The 13124-nt window shown below is 42.0% G+C and overlaps 1 protein-coding gene across 3 annotated transcripts in view; it reads left to right on the top strand.

The window, feature by feature from the left end:
• Positions 1–13124, top strand: part of CFAP43 (cilia and flagella associated protein 43) — a 110909-nt gene that overhangs the window by 13950 nt on the left and 83835 nt on the right. For 2 of the 3 annotated variants that reach the window (XM_055424712.2, XM_055424711.2), the window contains exons 4-5: positions 4483–4650; positions 7446–7596. In XM_055424712.2, the coding sequence (XP_055280687.2) occupies positions 4483–4650; positions 7446–7596 (319 nt within the window). The remainder of the gene's footprint in view (positions 1–4482; positions 4651–7445; positions 7597–13124) is intronic. The other variant, XM_055424713.2, reaches the window with a different exon arrangement.

The raw sequence follows: 13124 nt of genomic DNA, 5'->3' as shown, positions 1-13124 counted from the left end.
TCATGGGGTCGCGGAGAGTCGGATACGACTGAGCGACTGAACTGAACTGAACTGAATGATGTAAACAAGAGACCAGCCATGAGAGGCAAGCCCAAAGGGACAGTGTGAGGTCAGTGTGTGATCAGTCTTGTAAATATGTGACTGTGTAGTTTATCATCCAAATCTGAATTGTGAGAATGAAAGGGGTATGTTATTAATAATTAATGCAAAGCATATTCATCCTCTGTATAAGTCATGCAAGTTGGCACATCCTTTATCATAGAGGCAATGGGAGTCTATTAAGGACTTTTACTAGGGATGTGAAAATGACATGATCAGTCTGCATATAAAGATCTGGTCACATCAAGGAGGGAACATCAATTAGGAGGCTTTGGTGGTCCAGATGAGAGATAGTTGTGGCATGGACTGGAATAGTGAGCATAGGGATGCAGGAAAGTAGAGATATTTGGGAGGTGTTTAGGAGGCAGCACCATTGGGCTTGGTGACTGACTGAATGTTGGGTGCAGTGCTGAGTGAGAGGGACAGTTGAGGGTTTTACCCAGAGTTGTGACTTAGGAAACTTGGGGACATTATGGTGCTTTTCAGAAAGATCTAGAAGGCCTGGGTGGAGGGAGGTTGGAAGAGGCGATTGGGGAAGATGAGTTGGGACAAGCTGAGTTGAGGGTGCCAGAGATAAAGAAATGGTGATGTCTAGTTGGAAGTTGATATATCAGTTAGGATTAAGTTCAGTTGCTGCCACAGAAACCCAAATCACCCTAAAGAGATAGCTTAAACAAGACAGGAGTTTTTTTTTTCTCCCATGTAACAGTTTGGATATGAGCAGCCCATGGCTGATCTGGTGGCTTACCAGTGTCTGGGATCTATCTCCTCTATTCTGTTGTTCTTACATTCCTAGGGTGTTGCCCTCATCTCTAGTCTAAAGTGGGGCACCAGCCGTATATTTTTGGGAGCCACGTGGAAGGGAAAAGCATAATGGGGAGAACACAAACCTTTGTTGGACACATAGCGTGGGAATTGCATGCATCACTATCTCTTAGAGCCCACTGGCCAGCTTAATCACAAGCCACATGAAGCTACAAAGCATGCTGGGAAATATGGTCCTACTGTGGGTGACCATGTACCTGGTTAAAGACTAGGGGGTTCTGTTACTAGGAAGGAGAAACGGAGGATAGATTTTGAGAGACGCAGTTTGCCTCTATCCTAGATAGCTAGGACCAGAGCTCAGGAGAGAGTGCTGGAGGTTACCATTTGGGAGTTATTCAATTAGATTAGTAGTCTGAGTGCTGAAAGTGGATAGAGCACCTGCAGAGAGCCTTGGACAGAACCTAGAGGAATGCCAATAAAAGGGACTGAAAGGGGAAGAGGGCCTCATTGGACACTCAGAAGGAGCAGTCATGGGGCGCGGACGGACTGGGGCATGGAGGTTCCAGAGCGCACCTGAGCCTGGATTCTGAAGAAAGCAGAGCCTGAGGCAGAAACTCACATGCCCCTTCTTTAGGAGAGAGTACAGTTCCAGGAAGGAGGCAAGCTAGAAAGAGGGAGGGTAGGAAGAGAGCCAATGTGAGTGCACATTAATTCACTGGACACCACTTAGCTGCTCTGTCCCACAGGTGGTCTTTTGAGAAGCTGTGTGGAATACTGTGAACATGGACAGTCTCTGGGCAGTGACACAAGGGACTGGGAAGGGGAGAGGGAGATATGGAAACTTGCCCCCCACCCCTCTTACCCCATCAATCAGAAGTCCCCTGCACAGGGTATTAACTCCGCCCCACTTTCAGACTTAGTGCCACCTGAGGCCCTGGGTGTGTAGAGCAGGCGTGAGATGAGGTTCAAGCAAAGTGGGCCCCTGAAGTTAGTGGAAGCCTATGCAGTTAGACAGCCACCAAGTCAGCTAGGCAGAACAGGTGATCCAGGGCCCAGAGATAGCATGGGACTGACAGGGGTTTCACATAAGAGCTTTGTGACAGAGAGTCCAAGAGTCATCCCAGAAGGTAGCTGTGGTGAGCGGAGTCCAGTCCTGCAGAAGTTAAGTTAGACAAGGATTGAAAAGAGCCTGCCAGGTTTGGGATGAAGGTGGATGTCAGTGAATCTTGGAGACAGACAGATGGGAGACAGATATTTATGTCAGTGGAATGGTGGTGACAGGGTGCAGATATCCTGGGATGAGGGGAAAGCAGGAGTGAGGAAGAGGACGCAGTGAGTTTGAACAACTCACTCAGGGAGGCTGGCTCCAAGGGAAGAGAGACGTGAAAGTGTGAGATTAGGGGCGGGATGTTTTTTAAGATGGTACAGATGAGCACTTCAGGGTTGACAGAGAGGAGTCAGGAGAGAGGGAGAGCCCGGAGGTGCAAAAGAGAAGGAATAATGGGTAAACTAATGTTCTTAAGAAGTCAAGACCTGTAGGGTCCAGAGCACAGGTGGTAAAACTGGCCTTAAGCAGAAGAGGATAAGGAAAGAATGATACAGAACTTGGCAGGTTGTCACACTGGATCTCAGAAATTTGGAGGAATTCTCTGCTGATAACCTCTGTTTTCTTCATCGAAGTCAAGGCCATTTACTGAGAGTAAGAAGAAGCTGGAGGAGTTAGAGCCTTCTAAATAGAGAATATTAAAAATCAGCACTTTAGAGAATAGGAAAGAGAACTAACCAGAGAAACAGAGGAGGGTTGGAGGTTGTATTGAGGGTCCTCATTGGTGGTAAACATGAATTTATAATATCACCGACACACATAGTCCTGTGATATTTGTTCATTTGTTTCAGCAGCTCAGGTTTTCAGCCATATCCATCCAGGGTTGATGTGTTTTCCCAGGCATCTGAGGCAGAAAGTAAAAACAATCCAGGGAATCAGTGATACGAGCAAGAGATTAGTTAATGTGATGGATGGGACCTCTGTGATGGGGATGGAAGGAGGTGGAAGCAAGAGGGAGCCAAGAGACAGGGTGAACTCCACACGATTTAGTTCTAGTTTGCAATTCGCAACCCTGAGTGGAGTTCTGGCTCCTTGTGAGGGGATAGCTCACGTGAATTTTTCTTCTGTTTATTTTATCTAGCAAAGGACCTTGCTCATGATAGGCATACAAGATATTCTCTCAAGTGGGTAAATGAATTAATCTGTTTTAAAGTACTAGTATTATGATTTTTGTTTGTTGTTAAAGGGGCAAAAACCAAACAATGTAACCGAGCATAACCCTATGGGATCTTCCAGGGACAGGTGGTAGTGGTTTAGTCCCTAAGTCGTGTCTGACTCTTTGACACCCCGTGGACTGTAGTCCGCCAGGCTGCTCTGTCCATGGGATTTCCCAAGCAAGAAGAATACTGGAGTGGGTTGCCATTTCCTTCTCCAGGGGATCTTCCCCACCCAGGGACTGAACCCGGATCTCCTGCATTGGCAAGTGGATTCTTTAGTGCTGAGCCACCTGGGAAGCCTACTGTGATTTTTAAAACTCAATAAATGATCAGCTGGCATCAGTGCATACAGGGCATCTCAACTTATAAGGAGTATTCATCTGTAGTACTAAGCAATTTAGGCATCTACACTTTTCAGCACATGTGATGGTACTTTCCACTTTCTAGATGTGAGTGAGTGAAATCGCTCAGTCGTGTCCAACTCTTTGTGACCCCATGGACTGTAGCCTACCAGACTTCTCCATCCATGGGATTCTCCAGGCAAGAATACTGGAGTGGGTTGCCATTTCCTTCTCCAGGGGCTCTTCCCAACCCAGGGATCGAACCTGGGTCTCCCTCATTGGAGGCAGACGTTTTAACCTCTGAGCCACCAGGGAAGCCCCTTTCTAGGTATAAATGGGTCAAATCCAGATTTGATAAGGAGCGTGAAACAGCCTTAGTAGCACATTGCAGAGTAATATTTTAAAATAATTGTTTTGCTTTCCTAGGAGGGTACACTATAATTATAAGCATAATTATTTTAACCTTGATATTAAGATAATAGATTAATAAATTATATAATAAATTCTCAAGTTATGTAAGTTGTTTTCAAGTTTTGGGGATGGCCAAAAATTCATTCAGGTTTTCATTCTCTCTTATGGAAAAGCCTGAATGAACTTTATGGCCAACCCAATTCAGTTCAGTTCAGTCGCTCAGTCGTGTCCGACTCTTTGCGACCCCATGAATCACAGCACGCCAGGCCTCCCTGTCCATCACCAACTCCTGGAGTTCACTCAAACTCATGTCCATCGAGTCGGTGATACCATCCAGCCATCTCATTCTCTGTCGTCCCCGTCTCCTCCCGCCCCCAATCCCTCCCAGCATCAGACTCTTTTCCAGTGAGTCAACTCGTCGCATGAGGTGGCCAAAGTATTGGAGTTTCAGTTTTAGCATCAGTCCTTCCAATGAACACCCAGGATTGATCTCCTCCAGAATGGACTGGTTGGATCTCCTTGCAGTCCAAGGGACTTTAGATATATGTTCTCAAGACATGAAATTCGAATGAATTATTTTTCACCAAACTCAATTTTGTTTCAGGAACTGGGAATCAGGTGTCATTTTGTGCAGGAAGTCACAACCTGGTGTAGATGTGAGCCAGATGACTTTTAACCCCATGAATTGGCACCAGCTGTGCTTGTCAAGTCCAAGTGCAGTAACTGTGTGGACCATCGAAAGAAGTAACCAGGAACATTATCTCAAAGCAAAGTAAGAGACTTCATTCAGTTCAGTTCAGTTCAGTCGCTCAGTCGTGTCCGACTCTCCGTGACCCCATGAATCACAGCACGCCAGGCCTCCCTGTCCATCACCAACTCCCGGAGTTCACTCAAACTCATGTCCATTGAAGTCAGTGATGCCATCCAGCCATCCCATTCTCTGTCGTCCCCTTCTCCTCCTGCCCCAAAACCCTCCCAGCATCAGAGTCTTTTCCAGTGAGTCAACTCGTCGCATGAGGTGGCCAAAGTATTGCAGTTTCAGCTTTAGCATCAGTCCTTCCAATGAACACCCAGGACTGATCTCCTTTAGAATGGACTGGTTGGATCTCCTTGCAGTAGACTTCATTACAACATAGCAAAGTGGGGATTTTTGTTTGCATTCATGTAATGGGATTGGGTCGATTTGGTGAATTAAATGGCTTTATGCACACATCTTAAAACATCTTTTTCCATACTTCGGAGTGGTTGGTTGCATTTTGAAGGGGTTCTCTTTAACTTGATTTCCCATTGAGTTTAAATGTCAAACTTATTCCTGCTGCTGCTGCTGCTACTAAGTCACTTCAGTCGTGTCTGACTCTGTGTGACCCCATAGACGGAAGCCCACCAGGCTCCTCCACCCCTGGGATTCTCCAGGCAAGAACATTGGAGTGGGTTGCCATTTCCTTCTCCAATGTGTGAAAGTGAAAAATGAAAGTGAAGTCGCTCAGTAGTGTTCGACCCTTAGCGACCCCACAGACTGCAGCCTACCAGGCTCCTCCATCCATGGGATTTTCTAGGCAAGAGTACTGGAGTGGCTTGCCATTGCCTTCTTCAAACCTTATTCCTACATGGTTTAATTTTCCAAAGTTGTATTTACTCTTGCCGTTTCAAAATATGCCTATTGTATTGAATATATATGTATTTCTAAAAGATCGTGTTATTGCTTTTTGTTCCTGTTACTTTGATATCCAATTGAAATCTCAAAAATAAGAACATTTTAGATATGGGAAGTGTATAGATTATATCTTCAGCTACATTGTCTATAAACAAAAGGGTCATTGCATGTAGTGAAGTCATGGAATTGCCTATTTCAATAGGACTGGGTCAAGGAGAAGTTCAAAGACCAATATCCTGGTGATAGTTGATGATCATGGTACCTTTGTTGAAAAGAGTTCAGACTTAAGGTGGTCCTGAGCCTACCATTCTCTCCACACTCCCCAAAGTCAAAGACTAAGGGGACATTGGAAATGCACATTCTTGAAGTTGCAGATTTTGAAAACCTGCCTTCTTAAAGAGAAATGTAAAGCTAGTTAATAAAGTTTTCAAATTGGAGAACCCTAGAGAGGCACTTCTTCCTCCTCAGTATTCTTTATGTCTCAGTTTCATTTTTAAGAGAATCCACTGAATAGCCAAATCTATCTCAGGGCAGAATTGACAACACTGTACCTTTTCATAAAGTGGATAATACCTCTATCAGATCTTTGCCAGGGCAGGCAAGTAATTTATCACATTTTCTTTTGCTTCCCTTGAATATTCTTCTCTAGTTCTGACTGTTGAGTTGTGATTTTTCTATAAGAACTGAGTGGTACCTGTCAGCTTTAGGAGGTGTGTACAGAGAAAAAATTCTTAGATTTTCTGTTTCTTTGTCAGAAAAAGCCTAGTTCTTCCCTGCTGTGTTTTTCTTCCTCATGAGTCTCCTTTACTCTCACAATGAACACTTCATTTCTCACATTTGTGGAGGAAGTCCCCCCCCGCCCCGCCCCCACACCAAACAATTCTCCGTGATACCAGCTGGGTGTTTACAATTCAACTCAATTCTGACACTCAGAGACAGAGCCAGATTCCACAGGCTAAGGGTTCGGTCCTACAAGACTGCCCTCCCCCTTCCACTTCAGATGCTAGCTTCAGACTAGATTGTTACCTGTACTTCCAACTAACCAGCTACAGATTAGAGATTTCAATGACCCACTCCTTGGGTTACATTAATCTGTAAGAACAACTCACAGAACTCAGGACAGCACTTACTTACGTTTACTAGTTTACTGAAGGATATGATAAAGGATGCAGATGAGCAGCCAGATGGTGATAGATGGGCTGAGGTCTTGGAGGGTCTTGAATGGCGGAATTTCTGTCCCATTTCTGGGAGTCAGTTGGACTGCATCACCCTCCCAGTGTATGTGTTCACCAACCTGGAAGCTCTCCACACTCCCTACCATTACGTGATCAATTATTTGCTCCATTTCTAGCTCTTCTGCTCTCTCTGGAAGATGGGAGTAGAAGTCGAAACTTCCAAGCTTCTAGTCATGTCTTGGTCTTTCTGGTGAGCAGTACCCATTCAGGAGCCTTTCAGGAGCCCACCCAGAATTGCCTCAATAGAACAAAAGAACCTCCTAATGCACTTAGGAACTTATAAGAGTTTCAGGAACTCTGTGCTGGGAAACTAGGTAGAGACCCTATATATTTTTTTTCCACTGTCTCACAGAAGGGAAAATACTTTCCCATCTGCCACAGTCCCACCTGGTCACACAGCACTAGCCTGACCCCTGGCAGCATTCAAGTTTCCAATTTCTGCTTTAGATACTAACTTTTAAAATGTATGAAAAATCCGTATGTACTTGATTCATGACTGTGTATTACCTGTCCTTTTATGATAAATAGCTTTAAATCTACTTTTTTATCTGGTTTCTGTTAGTTTTTTTTTAATGAGTTGTAACACCTCCCACTTTGCTTACTACTTATATGAAGCAGTTCCATCAGTGACTAGTTTCTGTTAATCTGATTATTCTGATGTCTTTTTTGCCCCTACAGGTCAGTAAAACTGCCTTTGGAAGATGGATCATTTTTTAATGAGACAGATGTCATTTTTCCCCAGTCATTGCCCAAGGATCCTATCTATGGACCTGTGCTCCCTGTGTCAGCCATGGCCGGACTCGTGGGTGAAGAGGCAGAAACTTTCAGGGTAATGACCTGGCCCCTCTCCTTGTGTGCCTATTGGCTTTCATGACCATCCCATGAGATAGGCAAGATAGAGAGGGTCTTCCTGGTTTTTATTACAGATTAACCCTGGAGACCATGAGAGATGAAGGCTCTGGAGTTCTGAGTTTGAGTTTGAGTGACTAGGAAGATGATGGCCCTTGCTAACTGAAGCAGGAGGCCCAGCTGCGATTTCAGTGTTGGACATACCGACTTTGGAGTGCTGGGTGGCATCTAGGTGGAGATGCCATGTGGAAGCGGGCAACGTGGACCTAGCATCAGAGAGAAGGCAGGGCTGGAGACGAAATAAGTTAGAGTCATTATTCAATATATGCAAATCAATCAACGTAATACACCACATTAACAAACTGAAAAATAAAAATCATATGATTATCTCAATAGATGCAGAGAAAGCCTTTGACAAAATTCAACATCCATTTTTGATAAAAACTCTCCAGAAAGTGGGAATTGAAGGGACATACCTCAACATAATAAAAGCTATATATGACAAACCCACAGCAAACATTATCCTCAATGGTGAAAAACTGAAAGCATTTCCCCTAAAGTCAGGAACAAGATAAGGGTGCCCACTCTCACCACTACTATTCAACATAGTTCTGGAAGTTTTGGCCACAGCAATCAGAGCAGAAAAAGACATAAAAGGAATACAAATTGGAAAAGAAGAAGTAAAGCTTTCACTGTTCGCTGATGACATGATCCTCTACACAGAAAACCCTAAAGACTCTACCAGAAAACTACTAGAGCTAATCAATGATTACAGCAAAGTTGCAGGATATAAAATCAACACACAGAAATCCCTTGCATTCCTATACACTAATAATGAGAAAATAGAAAGAGAAATTAAGGAAACTATTCCATTCACTGTTGCAACGAAAAGAATTAAATACTTAGGAATATATCTACCTAAGGAAACAAAAGACTTGTACATAGAAAACTATAAAACACTAGTGAAAGTAATCAAAGAGGACATGAATAGATGGAGAAATATACCGTGTTCATGGATTGGAAGAATAAATATTGTAAAAATGAGTATACTACCCAAAGTAATTTATACATTCAATGCAATCCCTATCAAGCTACCAACAATATTTTTCACAGAACTAGAACAAATAATCTCACAATTTGTATGGAAATACAAAAAACCTCGAATAGCCAAAGCAATCTTGAGGAAGAAGAATGGAACTGGGGGAATTAACCTGCCGGACTTCAGGCTCTATTACAAAGCCACAGTCATCAAGACAGTATGGTACTGGCATAAAGACAGAAATATAGATCAATGGAACAAAATAGAAAGCCCAGAGATAAACCCACGCTCCTATGGACACCTTATCTTCGACAAAGGAGGCAAGAATATAAAATGGAGAAAAGACAGTCTCTTTAACAAGTGGTGCTGGGAAAACTGGTCAGCCACTTGTAAAAGAATGAAACTAGAACACTTCCTAACACCATACACCAAAATAAACTCAAAATGGATTAAAGATCTAAATGTAAGACCAGAAACTATAAAACTCGTAGAGGAGAATGTAGGCAAAACACTCTCCGACATAAATCACAGCAGGATCCTCCAAGACCCACCTCCCAGAATATTGGAAATAAAAGCAAAAATAAACAAATGGGACCTAATTAAAATCAAAAGCTTCTGCACAGCAAAGGAAACTCTAAGTAAGGTGAGAAGACAACCTTCAGAATGGGAGACAATAATAGCAAATGAAGCAACTGATAAAGGATTAATCTCCAAATTATACAAGCAGCTCCTGCAGCTTAATTCCAGAAAACTAAGTGACCCAATCAAAAAATGGGCCAAAGAACTAAACAGACATTTCTCCAAAGAAGACATAAAGATGGCTAATAAACACATGAAAAAATGCTCAACATCCCTCATCATCAGAGATATGCAAATCAAAACCACAATGAGATACCATTTCACACCAGTCAGAATGGCTGCTATCCAAAAGTCTACATGCAATAAGTGCTGGAGAGGGTGTGGAGAGAAGGGAACCCTCTTACACTGTTGGTGGGAATGCAAACTAGTACAGCCACTATGGAGAACAGTGTGGAGATTCCTCAGAAAACGAAATAGAACTGCCATATGATCCAGCAATCGCACTCCTGGGCATACACACCGAGGAAACCAGAATTGAAAGAGACACATGTACTCCAATGTTCATTGCAGCACTGTTTATAATAGCCAGGACATGGAAGCAACCTAGATGTCCATCTGCAGATGAATGGATAAGAAAGCTTTGGTACGTATACACAATGGAGTATTTCTCAGCCATCAAAAAGAATGCATTTGAATCAGTTTTAATGAGGTGGATGAAATTGGAGCCAATTATACAGAGTGAAGTAAGCCAGAAAGAAGAACATCAATACCGTATATTAACGCATATATATGGAATTTAGAAAAATGGTAACCTAAACCCTGTATAAGAGACTGCAAAAGAGACATAGGCATTTAGAACAGTCTTTGGGACTCTGTGGGAGAGGGTGAAGGTGGAATGATTGGAGAGAATGGAATTGTAGCATGTATATTATCATAAGTGACCAGTCCAGGTTCGACGCATAAATTTTCCTCTGTTCATTTCTTTGCATTTGTGCTTTTTTAATAAAATTCTTTTTTAGAAATAAAAAAAAAAAGAGTCATTACTGCAGAGAGGATAGTGGGAGCATGGAGCATGGGGTAGGGGAATGGGTAGGGGGTGAGGGAAAGGAGAGAGAGGGTGTCAGGGAAGAGAGCCAGAGAGGAAAATGTCTGCAAAGACAGGAGGAAGAAGTGGAGTCTGAAGAGGCGCTGTCACAGAAATAGGAGAAAACCCAGGAGAGAAAGAGGCCCTGGCAAACAGTGGAAGAGAGTTTCATAAGGGAGTTTGCCAACAGTTACTCATTTTTGTTTCATTCAACAGATACTTATCAAGCTTCTTGTGTATAATAGTCACAGTTTTAGACAATAGCATGTGGTGACCAACCAGGCATAGGCCTACCTCTCAGAGCATCCATTCTATTAGGGAGACAGCGACAACGACATCAGTACCAAAAGTAAAGAGATACAATGAGTGAGTGAAGTCGCTCAGTCGTGTCCGACTCTTTGCGACCCCATAGACTGTAGCCTACCAGGCTCCTCTGTCCATGGGATTTTCCAGGCAATAGTACTAGAGTGGATTGCCATTTACTTCTCCAGGGGAGATTCCCAACCCAGGGCTCGAACCTGGGTCTCCCGCATTGTAGACAGACGCTTCACCGCCTGAGCCAGCAGGGAATTCCCGAAGAGATACAGTAAATAGTTGCAAAACGTGGCAGATGTTATGACAGATAAATGGGAGATGGGGGTGGAGGTGAGGGAGAGAGCAACATGCTGCTCAAGGAAGGCCTCTGGAGAGATGGCTCTGAAGGGCGAGGGGGCGTTCCTCCTGCCGCAAGCAGGGTAAAGAGTGTTCCGGCAGAGGGAAGTGCGTGTGTGAAGGCCCTGGGGAGAGAACAGAATTCAGTATTCTTGAGGAGCTGAGACGAGAATCCTGTGGCTGGAACACAGTAAACAGGGAGCTGGGGAGTAAGGCTCAGTGATTGTCAAGGAGGCCGGGAGCAGAGACTGACACCTGCAGGGTCTCTGGGATGAAAGTAAGGAGCTGGATTCTGCTGCACCTCTGGAACCTGCATGAACACTTGTGTGAAAGCTCCAAGCCAAGGAGAATGGAAGTAGAGGTTCCCAAGGGCTTTCTGACCACTGCAGAGCGTTAAGCTATGGATGTTTCAAATAGTTCCACGTGATAATTAGTTTATGAAAAAGTCTCTGGCAACCAAAATGTGTATGCTTATAGTATTTCTTCTAAAGGTTAACAATTATTCACTTTTCCTGATTACAGAAGATAACTAATTCCTGTTAATAGTACATGTCTTAGCCTTGGAAATGCAACCACACTCAGCCACAGTGGGGCAGCAAAGTAAAAACAAACACGTCAGCCTTCAAGATTTACAACTGGAAAATATGTTTCTATGTTTAGTTTTTGATACCAAAGAAGCCACATTTTCAACTATTTCAACCCCATCATTCATCTTGTGTACTAACTTCATGGATCCTACATAAAGCATTTAAAACTCAGGCAATTGTTCGTATCATTTAAAAAATGTCAAGTAAGAGAAAAGAGTGTATGCTCTTAGTATTTCCTCTAAAGGATGACAATTATTCACTTTTTCAAATTATAGGAAATAACTAATTATTTTAATAGTACAGAAAATGCCTATACTTTTACTAGTACAGAAATGCCGCCTTTAAATACTTAAATATGGAGTTACCATTTTTAGGAAAAATACTCATAATAAACAGACATATTTCTTTCCTAGGACTTTTGTAACTCAGTACATTTCAATTTTTTTCCTGAAAATAGAAATTTAATATTAAAGTTTGACATCTTTAAATTATACAGTGACTGTTACTAAAGCCATTTATTTTACATTTAAATTAGAAGACAACTTTGCCACTATTTAATTCTTTCATCTTATAGATAAATAAGGTAAAAAAAATTGCTAACACATTGAATAATGTCTATATGAGTGAAGGTGTAACTAAACTTAGATCTCAAATGTCTTGATTCTATTCCTTTGAATGAGATTTCTTGTGGCCCAGTACCAATGGCAAAGAAATTAGTAAGGATTTGACCTATTTAAAGGTGTTAAAAGTTGACAAATGTGAATTTTTATAAAATTACAAATATTAAATAGTCCCCTTATTTCTTGTAGCTAACAGTAGAAAAGCACATAATAGGTCTTTAAATGGGCAAGCATCACATTATACAACTTATTTGGGGCATTAGAAATGGTATCCAGTAGTAGCATGGGGGAAATCAAAGGCAGATGTTATCTGGGCAGAAATTGTATCCAAGATAGTAAATTTAATCTGAAGTGTCCAGTTTTCTTTTTCCATTGACCTTGTAAAAAAATTGCTAAATAGAAATTCCTCTTAAAGCTCAAGTATTCTGACACATATTCAGATGCTTACATTTTCTAAAGCAATATTAAGTTGGGCTTGAGTATTTTATGTTTGGTCTTCAAGTGATCAAAATGTTTGATTCCAGAGGACTGAGCAAGGATATGGTGTTACCAACAAATACTTTTAAATACTGTTGGCACCTTTTCTTTTAAAATTTTCCATTTCCATAATTGAAAATTATTCTTTCTGCTTACACCACATAATATCACGTTCATTTTTAAATGGCACAGAACATTTATTGATGAAAGAAAATAATAGGAAGACAAGCCCAGGTTTATCTTAAATAAAACTGCACACAGTACTAGTTTAATATACTAAGACAAGAAAATTCCAAGTTTTAATCCTCACCCTCTGAGGCATATATGTTCACTAACATTATGAGAACCAGATATGTGTGGTTTTTTAAAAAATTTCAAGTTCATTGCCATACTAAGAAAGAGTCTTTCTTTTTGTGATTTATAGTCAAATGTCATCAAGACAACCAGGCAACTTTTAAATTATGAATATTA

Source organism: Moschus berezovskii, chromosome 12 (genome assembly GCF_049115385.1).
Source record: "Moschus berezovskii isolate FMDL1 chromosome 12, NW_MosBer_1.0, whole genome shotgun sequence".
NCBI classification, from domain to species: domain Eukaryota; kingdom Metazoa; phylum Chordata; class Mammalia; order Artiodactyla; family Moschidae; genus Moschus; species Moschus berezovskii.
Note: the sequence above shows the minus strand (reverse complement) of the source record. Positions and strands in the feature narration are given on the sequence as shown.